The 19586-nt window shown below is 37.1% G+C and overlaps 1 protein-coding gene across 2 annotated transcripts in view; it reads left to right on the forward strand.

The window, feature by feature from the left end:
• Nucleotides 1-19586, forward strand: part of LOC103026874 (CUB and sushi domain-containing protein 1) — a 602854-nt gene that overhangs the window by 558792 nt on the left and 24476 nt on the right. For both annotated transcript variants that reach the window (XM_049481560.1, XM_049481561.1), the window contains exons 55-59: nucleotides 5259-5447; nucleotides 6824-6997; nucleotides 7945-8127; nucleotides 12211-12387; nucleotides 13542-13721. In XM_049481560.1, coding sequence (XP_049337517.1) covers nucleotides 5259-5447; nucleotides 6824-6997; nucleotides 7945-8127; nucleotides 12211-12387; nucleotides 13542-13721 — 903 coding nt within the window. The remainder of the gene's footprint in view (nucleotides 1-5258; nucleotides 5448-6823; nucleotides 6998-7944; nucleotides 8128-12210; nucleotides 12388-13541; nucleotides 13722-19586) is intronic.

The following is a 19586-nucleotide window of genomic DNA, read 5'->3' on the forward strand; positions in this document are numbered from 1 at the left end:
GATGGGTGGAGTCTTTGAGTCATATATCCTAACTTTAACCTTAATTCTATTCTCTATTCCAGAGAAATGTGTTAATTTGAAATAATTTTTATATAATATTCGCCGCTATCATTCCTATCAAACATTTTCCCTTTTTCTTGGGACTCTACGCTTTGCCAAGAGTCACATTCAGAGCTGAGACGAGAAAAATCAATTAAAAAAAGATCCAATTATAGCATTATAGCATATATTTCTCCACTCTTGTTTATGTAATATTATCATTTTACTCTTATACAATTTAATCTTCTACCTGATATTTTTCCTCATATCTATAATATGAGAAATATTTATTATTTACTATTATTTATGGCTCCATTCTTCCAGCTGCGTTCATTCTTTCCCTTTGAATTCCACAATAGGGTGCTGTTCTACTGAAATGAATGTGAATAATAAATATTAATCTGTCACTTAAACTTTATTGAAATTTTATTGCTTCTTTGTTCCACCCTAAAGCCCTAGTTCCTGTTTCAGGAACTTCCTTAAGCTAATTATGCAGCTTTGTAAAGCATGCAGGCTTTAATATCACCAGGAAGAAGTCTCTTTTTTAAAGCTACACTCTACACTAAAATCTCTCTCTTCTTTTTTTTAGCCAATCCCAGCAGGCTTTTATGTTGTAAAGGCTGCCTGGAAGCACATCATTTCGATTCTGCAAAGACACACAGTCAGAGCAGCGTATCCCCCGAGAATTCACAAGGTGTCAACATGCTGTATATAAGATGGACATATTCCCTCCTGGCTGTAGAGAACAGCAAGAGGGGAATGCTGACAAACTGAAAAAAAAAATGCTACAGAAAATTACAAACTATAGCAATAACAATGCCATTCTTTTATTTTTTTAATTCAATTGTTTTGGTATTTATTTAATTATTTACAGGGATGCATGAATATTGATAATGATATCAGTATCAGGGCCTGATACCTTACTAATGTACTCATACTCATACTCATACCCCGATACTAACATATTATAACTACCTACCTACATCAGTCAAGTCTAAGTTATATATATATATATATATATATATATATATATATATATATATATATATATATAGTGATCCAGGGCAGGTGTGAGCAAGAAGTGAATAAATTACATTTTTAACCCTCCTGTTACCTTTGACCCCAGCAATTGAGAACTACAGAAAATGATTATATAATAATAAAAGTTTTACTCAGGAATTACTCAGCAATTTTAAACAACAAAAAAATTATATAATAATACAAATTTACCTCAATAATAATAACAACTCAATTTTACCTTTAAATTTACTAACATCTTTTATGTTTTGGGTCAAATTGTCCGCAGTAATTTTAAACTACAGAAAACTATTATATAATAATAATAAAAGTTTTACTCAAACTTATGTCACTTGCTGAATGTTACCTGTTTTTTTTTTTTTTACCATTTTACCATTTTTTTTTATATTTGGGGTCAGTTTGTCCCCAGCAATTTTAAACTACACACAATTATTATAAAATAATAATAATAAAAATAAAAACTCAGTTTTTCCTTCATGTTTACTACATTTTTTATGTTGCTACAGAAAATTGTATAATAATAATAATAATAATAATAATAATAATAATAATAATGATAATAATAATAATAATAATAATAATAATAATAATAATAATAATAATAATAATAATAATAATAATAATAATAACATTTTTATTTACGTTTATGTCACATGCTATATTCAACCAGAACATAAATTGAATTGACCCCAAACGTAATAGAAGGGTTAAACACCAGCAGATCAGAAAATCCTAAGTCATGAAGTTTCCCATCTCAAGGGAATGAGATATAGTGCACAAATACTAAATACCAATCATTTACATTTAAGTAGGTATCATATAAGTACAAAAATACATGTGCATAAAAGTGATTTTGATGTCAAATAGACATTCAGTTAAAATGTTAGTCGAATGTCAGTTGAGCATCAACGAGGCCATTAAATGGACCATCCAAGTAAAGTGTTACCAAGTTTTATTCAGACTCACACTGCCATAGATTAATAGATAGATTCTCATATTGTATCTCTATTAGAAACTGCAGTAACAGGTGTTCCTTTATACGCGATTACTGCCCACGCCCCTCCCTCCTCTTTCCTAAGGGGCTTAATTGATCACCAGGCACTGGCAGCTGTCAGCAAGGCGGCTGCAATCTGTTTTGTTCCGCTTGGGCATGGCTTCAGTCCTCCATCCATTTCTTCTGCTGGTGAAGGCACGATGAATGAGCCAAATGTCAACACAACTACTGCACTCAGCCAACTTGGCACGGCAGGGACAGCAACTTCCCAGTCACCTTTGTTCTGCTTTTAAAAACGAGTCGAAGTACAGACTGTCACGCTTGATTGCACGTCTGGCAAGGTGTGAGCTCCTGAGTGGTGCAAGGGGTGAAAAAAAAAAGTTTTTTTTTTGTGCAAAAGTGACCTATTGCTTCCTTATTTATCATTTATTTAGGAGATATAGGGCTCTATCGTACACCCTGCACAATCTGTAAACCCATACATTGTTTGAACTCAAATGATTTATTTGTATAAAAAGTATAAGCAAAAAAAGTATTCTGTATTTTACTCCACACAGGGGTTGGACAATGAAACTGAAACACCTGTCTCATTTTAGTGTGGGAGGTTTCATGGCTAAATTGGAGCAGCCTGGTGGCCAATCTTCATTAATTACACATTATTGCACCAGTAAGAGCAGTAAGAGTGTGAAGGTTTAATTAGCAGGGTAAGAGCACAGTTCTGCTCTAAATATTGCAATGCACACTATAACATTATGGGAGACATACCAGAGTTCAAAAGAGGACAAATTGTTGGTGCACGTCTTGCTGGAGCATCTGTGACCAAGACAGCAAGTCTTTGTGATGCATCAAGAGCCACGGTATCCAGGGTGATGTCAGCTTAGCATACCACCAAGAAGGACCAACCAACCACATCCAACAGGATTAACTGTGGACGCTGTAAGAGGAAGCTGTCTGAAAGGGATGTTCGGGTGCTAACCCGGATTATATTATTTCTGTACTGATTCTCTTCCAGCTCACGTCCACAGAACTAAGCGAGGAGCCGAGTGGCCGGTGTCCTGCTCCCCTGAGACGGATATATATGTGAATAAATACATGCTGACGGCCTCAGATAGCCGGGAGAATGTACGAGTTTGCGGCGCACTGGTTGTTGCTTCATGATGGAAGGTCTGGGGTTTTGGGAGATAATTGGACCAAAAGTAAAAGCAGGAGATATTCTCCTCTGCTGTTGACTTAATTCTGCAGTGTTTCACAGTTGTCAGCAGAAATCTTCAGAAAGCCAGCTGTGCGTGTTTGAGTCTTAGTTAGTTCTGACAGTACGGCGGCTCTACACCCTCTACTTTTAGTTAATTCTGACACTGTAGTGATGCTGTTTGTATTTATATGCCTTAAAGCCTTTATGCTTACAGAATCCTCCTGGAAAGAAAAAATATTGGCTTTTCTGAAGTGTTATATAAAATGAAATAAATAAAATATAACATGGAGGAAAGATCATTTGCTTTGGCACGCAGAAGTTTAGCCACACATAGTTTTTGAACACATATATACAGTATTTATTACTGTGAATAGCTAAGTGACTAGAAGCTTACCTTGTTTCAAAAGGTCATGAAGTTAAATATGCCATATTTTATTCATAGTTCAAGCACAATTGCTGTTACTCATATTTTACAGTCACAAAATTTTAACTCAAATAATTCAAAATAAATTAAAAAAAGTAGCCTGCACCAGTGCTATGTAGTTCTATGAGACATAACCACAGATTTTAAAGCACATTAAAATGAATTAATTAAAATGAATTCATGCTCATTCCTGTCTTACACCATGTGAATGGTCTATTTCCACGCCTTAAAATAGCATCAGAGTTTAGAAATATACAGTATATTTCCATATTCACACTGTGAAGGAGCTCCAGCAGCTCATGTACAGCAACAGCAATGTTATTTATGTTGTTTAATATCCTGTTTATTGTTGATGTAAAAGTTGGGTTTGTGCACCCCTGCGTGTTCATGTGTATATGTAACTTTGTGGGGATGTACTGTACATGCATTGAGATTGTGAGGCACACCTGCGTTGCCAAGATAGCAATAAACGTCTGATTGTTCACAGCTGTATAGGTTGTATTCAGTCAGTGGAGCACCTGTGTTTTCTGCAAAATCTTATATTTAAACGACACAGGTAGAAGGTGTGAAAATAGACTGTTGGTGGGGTGGTGTAAGATAGCCATGAGCATCACGACACGCAGGCCTTGCGTAGGGTGTAAGATAGGACCCAAAATTTGTTTTCCTAGAGTAGAATAGTTTACACTGTTCATGTTAACTCTTTTTTTTTCTAGTTACATTAGTAACTGAGATAAACCAGAATGTATTACATGCTTTGCAGGCTTCAGATCAGTTATAAAGCTTTAAAATTGGCAGCACTTGCTCAGTCCTGACCTTAACCATAAGTAGCATGTTTGGTAACACTTTATAATAACTTTCATTAATATACCATTAACTAATGATTAATAACTGGTATTTTTCACATTTTTAGAAACATAAAAGTTACTATCACATTTGTAAATATTAATAAACGCATTGGCAGAATGAACTGCAATTGATAAACATTTGCCTGGTTTAAAATTTGCATATACTAGCGATTTATTAATGTTAAAATTTTGATGAGCTAATGATTTGCTTACATTTTTAATATAAATATCCATGCTGATAAATAAGTGTCATGTGTGAGCATTTGTTAATATTCAAATTCTGATGAAACTAATGCTTTGTTAACAGCTACTGATCATTAGTTAAAAAAATGTTAATGAAAGTGTTACCGCATTTTTTGGGGGGAAATTGTCACTGTAACAGTATTAAAATAGAGTAATAGAGTAAAACAAATGCATTTCTACATCTAATCAAATGTTGTTCTCCTAAAACAACATACGTGTAAAAAAATCTCTGTATAAATGTGGCGTATTTGTGAGAATATGCTGAAGGAGCTCTGACGCCGCTGAGAGCAGGTGAGTGATCTGTAGAGGAGTCAGAAACAGAAGGAATCACTGTCCAATCCTCCTCTTCAAAACAAAAAGTCGAGGATGGGGTTGATTGAAATTGCTCCAGAGATGGTTCCTGCTGCTCAGCATCTTCTGCCTGCTCCAGATGTTAAGCCTCTGCTCTGTTTGTGCTCCTTGTGTTTCCTCTTCTCCTGCTAGTGGTGAACTGCTCTGATCCGGGCTTCGTGGAGAACGCTGTTCGTCATTCTGCGCAGCGCTATCCCGAGAGCTTCAGCTACACGCACAGCGTGATGTTCCACTGCAAGAGGGGCTTCTATCTGCTCGGCTCGTCGGTGCTCACCTGTCAGTCAAACGGCTTGTGGGACAGATCGCTTCCTAAGTGCCTTTGTGAGTAACGCCTCCGCCGCCGCCGCCTCCGCTCAGCCACCCAGACGCGTAACGCCTCGGCCCACAGGAGATTACCTGACTTTATCTGACAGAGAGAAGGTTGTGTTTAAAATGCTGCGACTGTAATTAAACAATTACAATCAGCATTACAGTCTCTGACTGACACAGAGAGAATCACCTTATACTGACTGAAGCTTCCAAAATCAAATCAGACATTATTATTATTATTATTATTATTATTAATAGTAGTAGTAATAGTACTAGTAGTAGTTGTAGTAGTAGTAGTAGAAGTGCTAGTAATAGTAGAAGTAGTAATAGTAATAGTACTAATAATAATAATAATAATAATAATAATAATAATAATAATAATAGTGATAGTAATGGTAGTAGTAGTAGTAACAGTAGTAGTAGTAGTAGTACTAATAGTGATAGTAGTAGTAGTGATATTTAGTTGTAATAGTAGTAGTGATAGTAATAGTAGTAGTAGTAGTAATAGTAGTAAAAGTGGTAGCAGTAGTATAGTAGTAGAAATAGTAATAGTAGTAATGCTAGTGATATCAATAGTAGTAGTAGTAGTAATAGTAGTAGTGATAGTAGTAGTGATAGTAATAGTAGTAGTAATAGTAGTAGTGACAGTAATAGTAATAGTAGTGATAGTAGTAGTAGTAGAAGTAATAGTAGTAGTAGTAGTAGTGATAGTTATAGTAGTAGTAATAGTAGTAGTAATAGTGATAGTTATAGTAGTAGTAATAGTAGTAGTAATAGTGATAGTTATAGTAGCAGTAATAGTAGTAGTAATAGTGATAGTAATAATAACAGTAATAATTGTTTTTCATTTTCAGATTTGAATTAATGTTCATTTTTAATTTTGCTTTATTTTGATTTCCTAAAGAAAACCAATTAAAGCTGATTTTATTTATTTAATTTGATAAAATAAACCTAGTTAAACAGGAATAATTATGCTAATTATCCAGCTATAGTGTACTAATGCTAAAGTACTACTACTAATAATAATTATAATATGATGAAGATGATGATGATGATGATGATGATGATGATGATGATGATGATGATGATGATGATGATGATGATGATGATACACTGCTACGCTGTAAGCCTGGATAAGTTGAATTTTACTTAAATTGTTATTTGAGGAAATCAATTGCCTTAAGTTTTTCAATGAACTAAAATAAACTCTTTTTATATTAATTTCCGTTGATAGTAAGAAGATTTTATCTCAGTGCTGTTTTGTAGATGTGTTGTTAAAGAGATGCTGGGTCAAGTATACAGAGCTTATTATTACTATTTTATAAAGTAATTAAGCTGCTCTGTTACTGTTCTGATGACCTTCTATCTCTTCATTGCTTCTCCTGTAGTCATTTCTTGTGGTGATCCGGGCACACCGCCCTTCGCTGTTCTGACGGGCAGGAAGTTCACCAATGGAGCCCTGGTGCACTACTCCTGCAGCCAGGGCCGCACGGTGGTGGGCAACAGCACGCGGCAGTGCCAGGAGGATGGGCGCTGGAGTGGCTCGCCACCCTACTGCTCCGGTATGAAGTCCAGGTTTAACCTACAGCAAACCTGCACATTTTACTTATGACTATACAAAACAAAATTTCTAAGTTTTAGAATGTATTTGTCCATGTATTTTCCAAATATGCATTAATAAACACACATGGGGCCCTATTTTAGTAATATATAGGCGAGCTGTCATAGGTGCACCATGTAGCTTGGTTTAGGCTGTGTGACAGTGTGTCTTTGCTATCGTAACGATGGGAAAAGTACACCTTGCGTTGCTCGAAATGTACTAATTCTCTTAGTTAATCATGGGTGTGTTTTGGGTGTAACGTTAAATAAACCAATCAGGTGAGATCTGACATTGGCAGATTGCTGTTTTAATGGCACAGCTACCTGGAAGCATCTAACGCTCAGTGATAATAAAACACAGTGGATCAACACCAGCAGATGTTGAGACATGTCTCTCCTCTAAACCATCACTGATTGGTGGAAACTTCACACTAGACCTCGAGCAGTTTGGACTGTGTATCTCTCCACTCTTCTTCCAGACTCTGCTCTCTTGATTTCCTTTAAATCAAATGTAAAATGGACTGATGATCAGTGATGGTTTGGATAAAGAGACATGTCTGTCATCTGCTGGTGTTGATCCACTGTGTTTTATTATTAAGTTTAAAGTCAGTGCAGTTTTGTTTTCCTGCAAAATCTTACAGCACTTCATATCTTACAGCTTCCCTCTGCTGTACATGCTCTAAATGATTTAAAAATTCAGTGGTGTAGAAATGTGCCTCTTAACTAACTATTCACAGAACGATTCGCAGAAGTGACACTGAGGTGTTTAAAAACTCCAGCAGCACTGCTGTATCTGATCCACTCACTATACCAACACAGCACTCTAACACCTCATACACCACCGCCGTGCTAATCACTGCTAATGATTCCCTTGGCGCTGCTTCAGCATGTACTCTGTGTTGATTTGCAGGTGGTAGTCCAGGTCTGTGTGGAGACCCTGGCGTACCCCCTCATGGTTCTCGTCTGGGTGAGGAGTTCCGGGTGAGGAGCCTCCTGCGCTTCACCTGCGAGGCGGGATACGTCCTGCTGGGCTCTGCGGAGCGCACCTGCCTGCAGAACGGCTCGTGGAGCGGCGTCCAGCCCGTGTGTGAAGGTGAGGGTCACAGATGGCTTGCTGAGAGTGAGGGACACACACACACACACACACACACACACACCACCAGAACAACACTGCGTTCTCATGCTTAATTCGCTCAGAACTGGCAAATGCTGCTGCCTCCCGGCAAACAGCAGGGTCCACACCGGCTGCAGAAACGAGGTGAACTGCATAGGATGCACAATAAATCCTAATGGTCTGTTTTTGCTTTTGAACAAATAAAAAAAAAAAAAAAAAATCCACAATTACTGACTGTGCTTCCACTCACAAGCACAGATTTGCACTAAATTTACACTAAATATCATCACTGTCCAATAAAAAAAAAAAACACTTATCTCCAAAACAGAAACTTTACAGGAGAGAGAAAAAACCTTGTAAACTTTCAATGGAAGTCGATGTAAAAAGAGTTTATTTCAGGTCATTTTGAAGAGTTTCTATTGGTCCGTTCATCAAGAAATTTCGGCACAGTGTAAGGGATAGATTAAAAATCGACAAAAATGGAGATAAGTGTTTTTCATAGGAGAGCGACGATATACTAGTCATATGCTATTTTCGCCACTTATTAATACAATTTAAGTATATTTGGGTGATCTGTCCAACTGAACATTAAAAACATGAAATTATATATAAAACATATAGATAGTGTGGTTAAAGTACAGAGTTTACACTCGAAAAGAGGCGGAGTCTGACTTTACATGTGTCGGAGGAGGCATGAGGGATATACAGTTGAGTAGCAGCTGATTGGGTGGGACAATCAGCCTAGCTGTAACTAAATCTTAAAAAAAAAAAGAAAAACTAAACTAAAAACTAGAAAAATGTGTCACAGTGTTAACTATCTTATTTATCTATTAACTGTATTTTTATACTGTTGGTTTATAGAGCAGACCTTGTGGCGTTCCACAGGGTTTTATTCTAGGACCAATGAAACTTTACTGTATAATGTTAATAATAATAAAGCTGTATTACTGAGAGTGAAGGACTGAAGTGTAGATTATATACAGGTTCTTATACAGAGTAAAGCACTAAACACTAATTGTAATGTAATGTAATGTTAGGAAATCTAGTCAGTGTACCACCTTGTGATGCTCTGAGTACCACCAACCGTACCTGTAGCACAGTTTAAAAGGCTCTGATCAACAGAATTATCTACAGTAGCTGTGATTGTACAGTATTATATTCCAGAGTTAGGAGCTGTAACCACTCTGAAATATGTTTTATGCTGCCTTTATTCCGCCTAAAATCAGAAATTGCCTGTTAATTCAATGACACTAGTTGATGAGGATACAAAAAAGACCCCTATAATTACTGCAGAGTGTAATGATACATTAAACTAATGAGGGTTTGTGAAAAGATTGCTCTAAAACTAAAGCGCGTGAGCACACAAACACCAATTATTTGGCGAACGGACATTTGGCACTATTTTTAAAACCAATGCCAGGGACTGTGAGACGATGTATTTGCGAAAAAAGGAATATTTCTTGCAAATAGTCAATCCAGAAATAACCATTATACAGAGTGCTGTGTTTCTCACAATATTTGAAGCACAGTTCAGGTATTGTATTTGTCACAGTGTCATACCTCAGATAGAAATGACACAAATTCTGTTAATGCTTTCTTTCGCAGTCCACTAAGTTCACAAAAAAGTAATTCTATTCTATTTGAATGCATAAAAAAACAAAACAATAAAATGTCCAACATATATTAGTCTCATTTGTTTACCTGGATTGTCTTTATCTACTTTTAGGACTTAAAATTAGGAAACTCAAATGATGATGTTTAAGGGTTCACAAACTTTCTATCACCCACTTTAGGCTATATTTCTCCAAATCAAAATGCTGCTGCTGTGATCTAGAAAAAGCGCTGATTCGAATCCCAGTCATGCAGCTTGCCATCCTCTGCCCTGAGAGTCCTGAGAGAGCACAATTGCACAGTCTTGCTCTCTCTCTGGGTGGGTACAGTACAGTAGGTGGTGCTCTTCTTTCCCCTCATCACTCCTTGGGTGATGTAGATTAATCAGCACAAGGCTGCGTCTGTGAGCTAGTGTATCGGAACCAAGTCGCTGCGCTTTTTTTCCTCCGAGCGTTAGCGCTGTGATGCGCTACTCGAAAAGAGGCGGAGTCTGACGTGTCAGACATGTGTCAGAGGATGCATAGGGGATCACAGCTGAGTAGCAGCTGATTGGTTGGGACAATCAGCCTAGCTATGACTAAATCTTAAAAAAAAAAAAATAAATAAATAAATACTAAAGACTTGAAAAGACTGGTAAAATGTGTCTTGCTGAATTCTGCTAGTCATTTGTCAGGAGAAACACGGTGCTAACAAGTAGATGCTGGTGTGCAGTGCGAATGTAGTCTTTATTAAAAACAAATCTGTCCGGCAACACCTCCTCTCGTCTAGCGCTGATTTATTCCTTTGTTTGTTTTCGGTGCCAGACTGAGTACAATAAGCCCATGGATTGTGTACATGAGATCAATACGATGCATTATTTAGAGGCCATCCATAATTGAGTAAAGGGCTTTAACGGCTGTTTTAAGGCGGTAGAGATGGATAAGCGTGGGAGGGAGGGCGTGGGAGGGAGGGCGGGCGGGGGCTGCTGCACTGTCCTGGGGATACAAATAACAACGACCAGGTACTAAATGTAAATTCTAGGGCACAGGGGAAACACTAACCTGCTGCCACTCGCTAAGAAATGTCTCTGGGTTTGGAAATATATCTGCCCGCTCGGCACCCCCACCCCACCGCACCTTCCTCCGAGATCTCATTAACTCTTTATTGAACCGTTTCCTCCTCTATTTATTAAAGAGGCCGTGTTTATAGCCACGGCTTAAACAGGGCAGAATTGTGTCTGTTTTTTTTAGAGAGACAGGTGAGGTCGAATGATACACTAGCAGTGATTACAGTAACGATTACCCTGATTAAGATTAACACTCGGGAAGGCTTAAGAACTACGACCTTCGGGTGATTATTATGAATTGGGTCACACAGCATGATAATGAGTGATGCCACAGTCACAAGCATGTGATTAAACTGTGAAAAGTATAAATTATCTTATATTTTATATTTTATAGGCAACAATCAGACTTATTGCCTATAATAAACATGGTATATATATGTATACATATATATTTTATCTTTTTTACTGGTTAATTACTGTCACAAGTAAATAAATCCTAATTACGTGATATTAAAAAAAGGTCTGATTGTAAAAAAAAATATGCAAAATCAGCCAATCTAGCCATAGTATAAGATGATATATAAGAAGAGAGAATAAAACTTGCAATAAAATACAATAAAATAAGTAAATAAAAAATTACAGCTCCCGTTTCTGAGTCAGTCTGAATCTATCTGAATCTATCTATCTAAAAATATTGTCATTTAAAGCATTTATTTGCAGAAAATTAGAAATTAATTCAATTAATTCAAGTTCAGAAATCAATATCTGATGGAATAACCTTTTTTTTACAGTTTTCATGCATCTTGGCATCATGTTCTCCTCCACCAGTCTTACACACTGCTTTTGGATAACTTTATGCTGCTTTACTCCTGGTGCAAAAATTCAAGCAGTTCATCCATCTTTCCTCTTGATCATATTACAGAGGTTTTGGAATTTGGTAAAATCGAAGAAGCTTGTCATTTTTAGGTAGAAAAGCAGAGTTATTCCATCAAATATTGACTTTTGAACTCTTAAAATGTTATGAATATGAACCAGCACCAGTGGAACCTGAAGCACAGTTATCAGAGACCCGGGTTCGTCTAATATCCTTGGTATTGTGCTACAGCAGCACTTGCTGAAGGAGCGTCTCTGAATTGTTCTGAAGGCAGTAATTTAAGTGTGTAATTAACTCTTTAATGTTGTGGCTGTTTCCGCACATGGATGAGTTGAAAATAACCCCAACAGGTTTCTGCTGCTGCTGCTGCTGCTGCTGTGTTATAAGGGTAATTTGAAGCGTTTTGCATAATCGTGCCAGTCCTTAGCAGGAGGGCTTGTTTTCTGCTTTTCTCCTGTTTTCTCTCGTTTTGTGAATGTACTGTAATACTGAGCGCACTCTCCTCGTGCACTGCTCTCGTTTCTTTCTCCAGCTGTGTCCTGCGGAAACCCCGGAACTCCAGCTTTCTCCAGGATCGTCTTCAGTGACGGCATGCTCTTCTCCAGCTCAGTAACGTACGCCTGCTGGGAGGGCTACAAAACATCTGGCCTCACCACTCGCCACTGCACCACCAACGGGACCTGGACCGGCTCCGCCCCCGACTGCACAGGTTAGAGCCGTGACTTCCTGTTTAAAGAGAGTTTGGACCGTTCCACTGAATGGCTGCCATTTACTTGTTTTGACTCCTACTTCCAAATTAAACTTATTTTTTCAGCTCTGAATCTACTAACATATATTTAACTATTTAAAACATGTATCGAGTCTGTCTCAGGCAGCTTTCCTTAATTTTTTACAAGATTTCTAATCCAAAGATGATTATAAAACTCATGTGACATTTAAAAAGCATGTTTAAAAGCACTTAATCCACTAAGTCATTGAATTTTCTCTAAAGAAAGTCTTTATTTTAAAGAAATATTTGACTGCATGTTCAAATATTTGATTCCTTATAACAAAAAAAAGTCCCTCCTGTTACTGGAACTCATTCCTGTTACTGGAACTCATTCCTGTTACTGGAACTCATTCCTGTTACTGGAACTCATTCCTGTTACTGGCACTCAATTTCTGTTATGTTTAATATTTTAAGTAATCTCTAGAATGTGCTCAGTGCCCTCATGCTATTAAAATGCCATTTAGCTGTCGTTTAGCTTTTTTTTTTTCTTTGCTAATTCTATGCAAAAAACTCATTACTGTTACTTTTTATATTGTGAGTGAACTATATCAGAATTGAAAATAAGAGGAATGAGTTTTTAGTATAGAATTAGCAAAAAATCTGAAAACTAGAGCGCCTTGCACACACACAGACACAGATGTGCTGCATCACGCAAACCCAACGTTTACATCAGCAGTAAACAGAATACACAATAAAATAACATTTTAGAAATTGTATTCGGAATGGCCTCAGTTGGACGACTCTACTCCGATTGTGGTGTTTCCTCTGCTTAGAAGTGCAGAAGCGCTGCGCTGTTAAAATAGCAATCTGCCAAAATCAAAGCGCACCTGGCTCTTAAAGGGAATGATGAGCGAGTGACACGTTGTTTATTGATTTATTTCAGTATAGTTACGCCCAAAAAAACACAACCATTGTTAAATAAGAGAATTAGTACATGCTTGTTGCTTGTTTAGAGCTGGTGCACAAGGTGTACTTTTCCCGTTGTTAAGATAGCAAAGATACACTGAAAGGCCAAAACCACTGGGTTAAAAACAGACAGTATGAACAGCACCAGTGAAACATCTTTATCATCTTTATCATGATCTTTATTCCAGTTATCAGCTGTGGAGATCCCGGCCCTATTGCCAATGGGATTTATATAGGGAACGAGTTCACCTACAACAAGACCGTCCGCTATCGCTGTAACCCCGGCTACATCATGGACCCTCTGGGGCTGGACACCCTACGCTGCTCTAAAGACGGATCCTGGAACCAGACCAAGCCAGGCTGCAGAGGTAAGAACAAAAAAGAAAACATCATCGTAGACGTTATACTGATTACCCCAGCCCGAACAGAGCGCCGGGAACGCTGGGTTTAGGAGTAAAGTGGGAGCCTACAGCTGTGTGCTCCCATTGCTATCAAGTCCTGCATTATCAGTGATAACCACAGAGCTGGCTCACTCACCCCACCGCACACGTGTGGCGAGCACTTCGCCTAGATAAAGCTGTTTGCAACAAACATAGCAATTTAACAGATTTACCATTTTCATGTTGCCATTTTCCAGACAAGTGCTGCTTGTGGATGCTTTGTGAATATTGCCCAAATTAGCTATGGTGTGAATGAAAAGAGAACATGGAGTGGTGCTTTAGTGAGTGGCCCATCAGTCCTCATTCATTCTCAAAAAGGCTGAGAAGGTAGCACCGCACATCTGGTCAGTGCTCCACATTTCTCGCAGCTCTTCTGCGAGCGATTCTGTTCTACAGAAAACCTCAAATATGTTTATTTAAGCGAAAACGTGCATTAGCTAAAGGATGTACAGGAGTTGGACAATGAAAACTGAAACACCTGGTTTTAGACCAGAATAATTGATTGTGGTGACGGACAGTTCTGGTGGAAACAGGAGAGTTGAGGTGCACAATAAATTCTGCGTGATTTGATCAGACGTGGTTTTACGTTTTTTTGGATACAATCTGGGTTAGCACCCGAACATCCCTTTCAGACAGCTTCCTCTTACAGCGTCCACAGTTAATCCTGTTGGATGTGGTTGGTCCTTCTTGGTGGTATGCTGAGCTGACATTACCCTGGATACCGTGTCTCTTGATGCATCACAAAGACTTGCTGTCTTGGTCACAGTTGCTCCAGCAAGATGTGCACCAACAATTTGTCCTCTTTTGAACTCTGGTATGTCACCCATAATGTTATAGTGTGCATTGCAATATTTAGAGCAGAACTGTGCTCTTACCCTTCTAATTGAACCTTCACACTCTCTTACTGCTCTTACTGGTGCAATAATGTGCAATTAATGAAGATTGGCCACCAGGCTGCTCCAATGTAGCCATGAAACCTCCCACACTAAAATGAGACAGGTGTTAAGGTTTCATTGTCCAACCCCTGTACTTAAATACTTATAAATACAGTATGCTTAGTTAAGGGTCATATTTACATTGAAACCAAATCCTGTATTTATTTTGTAGTAGATTTATACAGTAAAAAACTGTATAATAAAACTGTGTAAAACCAGTAGTACAAAATGCTTCAGTAGTGCAAAACAGCTTTGATGGAAAACAAGATTCAAGACGAGGAATTTACTGTTTTTGCCGATTTGTTGCGAGACTAAACACCGAACAAAAACACACACAAAAAAAAAATCTTTCACAAAAAAAAACTCCTTACATTTCCCAATTATACACTTACAGTAAAAACTTGGTGGCATAATTAATTTGTGTTTAAAAAATAATGCAACATAATGCTTATGTTACTGATGTGTGTGTTTCAATGCTTTAATGATAACAGCCCCAGTTATGGCTGATTGGTCTAAGCATTTTGTGTGAGTTCACGTTGCAAAAACAGCCAGAGATCATTTTAACATGACCATTTCCCAAAGTGACGATTGAGTAAAGGCCGTCTCATTTTGTAAACACGTTTGATGTGGATTCCTCTCATCTCCTTCTCGATTGCTCGGTGGGAGGAGCCAAGATGAGAGAGACGAGAAGCAGGAGGAAGAAGCAGGGACTCAGAAATCCACAATAAATTAGTTTATTAAATGTGACATCTTTCACACATGCATCACTTTCATCACCTGCTACAAGACTCAGAAGATCTGCTCATACTCAACACTTTATAACACATTATTACCACTGACACTCCATATGAGGATAATGCAATAAAATATACACAGTAGAATGCATTATATGACATGCATAATATCTTATAATGACTGTAATAAGCCTGTATTAAAACTTTATTATAAGTACCTTACAGCGACATCCATAGCACATTATAAACTACAACTATAAGGGTTTATAAAGAAATGGCTCATAATGCCTTATAATATCTGTTCATAAGAACTTTGTACAATAAAGTGTTGCAATGCGCTATAACACAGATTTGGTATATTTTGGTATAATGCGTTATAATATGCAGCTACGATTTCTCAAATTAAGCTTTTATATAAGTGCGTAACACATTATAAAGCCTTATATACAGTCATTACTGACTTTACTAACACTAAAGTAAATTTGGTAACACTTTCTATGAATTTCATCCCTATAAGACTCTATAAACATATTTATAACACATTATAATGGATTCATAAGGCATTATAAACATGGCTATACATATTTATAAAACTCTATAATTCATCATAGCCATGTTTATTATGCATCATGAACTGTGATTATAACGCATTAATAGCTGTGTTTATAACATGTTATACGTCAATACCAAAAAACTCAGTCCCAGATTACAGACTGTATTACGACTAAAACAGCTTCCAACTTATAAACACAGGCTCAGTAATCCTATAAATATATTTTTAACCACTCATAAACTATACTTGTCTTGAATATAATATTAGTTATAGTCAATTGTAATGTATTATAACAGGTCTTTGTGCGCTCTAAGTAAAGTGACAGACTTTCCTTGTGGGACTAGGTTTTTAATGATAGATATATACTATTTTAACATGTATATCATAAGCATAGCTTATAGTGTATTAGGATCACAAGTCATAATGCTTAATAAACATTGCTAAGGTGGGTTATGCATTTTATAAATATTTATAGCCATGTTTATAATGCCTTATGAATGCATTATAATATTTTATGAATGTAGTTATGGAGTTTAATAAAGATGACGTCCCTAGAAAGTGTTACCGTAACTTTTCATATGCTTTTAAAACATGTACAAGTACATGCCTCACTATGCCTGCCTATAATGTCTTGATAGTAATGATTGTATATAATGCTTTATAATGTGTTACGCACTTTTAAAAAGGCTAATGTACTTGCATGTACAAAGCTAACAAAGTTTGTATGTCTGTACATTAAACTCCTTTTTTTGTTAGTATTAAAAGTTAATGCATTGCAAGTAAACTAGGCCAGTATTCGCTGTTTAATTATTTAGTTTTTAGTTATAGAGATCATGCATTGGGAATCATGATATGATTGACACTTTTATTTTGAAACCTGCATCAGTGAAACCTGTATCAGTGCCTGTGTTCTACATCAATACTTCAAACTCGTTTTACAGTATTTCTAAAAGCAAGGAAAATCCATGTTTCCACGATACGGTGACTGAGGGTCAGAGCGATGTTTAATGCAAATGCTGCGGGCCCTAAATCTTGCATGACATCATCCGTGCTCCTGCTGCGTTCATTCGCAGAGCAGGACGATACAATAAGGGGAAAAAAAGTGCCAGGAGAACCGTTTAAAGTCTAAATATCACAATGCCAAACTGGAGTTGCTGGCATCCCCACATCAAAAGCCTTTCTGATGTTTTGATCTTGTTTTCTTGAGTTCTGTCTGCGGCTCCACCCCCCCCCCCCCACCCCTTTCCTGCAGCGAGCGGGATTATTCACTTACAAACACTGAAGGGATGTTACCTGTGAAACGTGTAAGATCTCCGCTATCAGATGTCAGCCTCCAATCGCATCAGGCGGCCAACGTGAGCAGATAGCGCACACTCAATCCAGTCTCTCAAGAACCCGGCCTGGACTGGTTTAGAACTTTTTTATCTTTTTTTTTTTATTCTTGTATTTTATTTTTTATTTTTGTTTGCAGTGCAGCGTATGAGAACTGCAGCACATATTCTGAGTGAGAGCAGCAGATCCAGGCAGTGATTCCAGTTCCAGTTAATCATCTCTTTCCATCCTCTTTTGATTCAAAAGCACACATTCCCTCCCTCACAGCGAACGGAACATAACGATCAAAGAAGGAGCGTTTCAGTATTTCCATTCAGACCCCAGGGTCATGATAGTAATGACAGTGATGAGAATGAAAAAGATGATTATGAGGATGATGATGATGATGATGATGATGATGATGATGATGATGATGCACCTATACCTGCAGTCATCATGTGTATCCAGCCTTTAGCCATTCGCTTTGGAATAGTGGAGGGTTCTGATCTGCAGTGGAGATGCAGTGTGGCCTAAAGCTGCTTTAATGGCTTTAATCAGCTTTCCTCTCCTGGAATAGAAGAAACACTTGAGTTTTGTTAGTCTGCTTCCAGACGGAAGAAGCAGAAACATCACCTTCAGCACCTTCAAAACCTTTAACATCTTTAAAACCTTCAACACCTTCAAAACCTTCAACACCTTCAAAACCTTCAACACCTTCAAAACCTTCAACACCTTCAAAACCTTCAACATCTTTAAAACCTTCAACACCTTCAAAACTTTCAACATCTTTAAAACCTTTAACATCTTTAAAACCTTCAACACCTTCAAAACTTTCAACATCTTTAAAACCTTCAACATCTTTAAAACCTTCAACACCTTCAAAACTTTCAACATCTTTAAAACCTTCAACACCTTCAAAACTTTCAACATCTTCAAAACTTTCAACATCTTTAAAACCTTCAACACCTTCAAAACTTTCAACATCTTTAAAACCTTTAACATCTTCAAAACTTTCAACATCTTTAAAACCTTCAACACCTTCAAAGCTTTCAACATCTTTAAAACCTTCAACACCTTCAAAACTTTCAACATCTTTAAAACCTTCAACACCTTCAAAACTTTCAACATCTTTAAAACCTTCAACATCTTTAAAACCTTCAACACCTTCAAAACTTTCAACATCTTTAAAACCTTTAACATCTTTAAAACCTTCAACACCTTCAAAACCTTCAACACCTTTAAAACCTTCAACACCTTCAAAACTTTCAACATCTTTAAAACCTTCAACATCTTTAAAACCTTCAACATCTTCAAAACTTTCAACATCTTTAAAACCTTCAACATCTTCAACTCACGTAGAGTCCATGGTTGTATTTGTTGGGTGGGGAAGAAAAAGGGATGGAGGTTTAAAAGACGAGGGACATAAATATTTTGTTTCAGTTTATCAAGAGTTCAGCTCAATGTTTTAAGGTGGTTTAATCAGTGGTTTATACATATGAAACACTTGTTTCTTGTACATGATCTTTGAATTTTTTTTAGTTTTAAATATGTAATAGACCAGGAGCATTGCCTTGGTATGTAAAGATCTGGGGCCTCAGACCAGTTAATTATATGTAATTATGTAATGGATTTAAAATTGAACAAAGTGTGCATAAATTCTTGAAAATGACTGTTGGTGACCTACTTTAGAAACTACTTTAAACTACCAACATAAAGTATTGTACTAAATTGTTGCTATTCACAACATCCAGCTTCTAGCGAACTAGATATCTAAATTAATTGAATTAATTATCACTTACAGTAAGTCCTGCAGTCCTAAATTAATGAACACAATTTAAAAAATGAAATAGGATTTAGGTGATCAGGTACATCAGGGCAAAGTTAAACACAACATCAATATTTTTTTTTTCTTAAACCTTGACTATTTATCTATTCTAGCCAATGCTAAAGTTAAGCTAAACTGCAGGTTTAATCTGTGTGTTTTTATTTAGAGACGTATCTTTTTTTAACCAGCTGTCATGGTTAGCTATCGTTACTTTTCTTTTAGAAAAATCAACGTATATCCATATTTGTATTAATGTCAGTTAGCTGCGTCCTGCTGCTACCAAAACTCACAGCTTCCCCACTAGCACACTGACTCTCCTCCATGCTCCACAAAACCAGCAAGCTCATGATTGGCTGTTTCTCCCGAAAGGTGGAACTTTATCCTTAAACCGACACCATGATTGGTGTTAAGAAATTTCCCATTCACAGAGCATTC

The sequence above is a fragment of the Astyanax mexicanus genome, chromosome 7 (assembly GCF_023375975.1).
Source record: "Astyanax mexicanus isolate ESR-SI-001 chromosome 7, AstMex3_surface, whole genome shotgun sequence".
Taxonomy (NCBI): Eukaryota; Metazoa; Chordata; class Actinopteri; order Characiformes; family Acestrorhamphidae; genus Astyanax; species Astyanax mexicanus.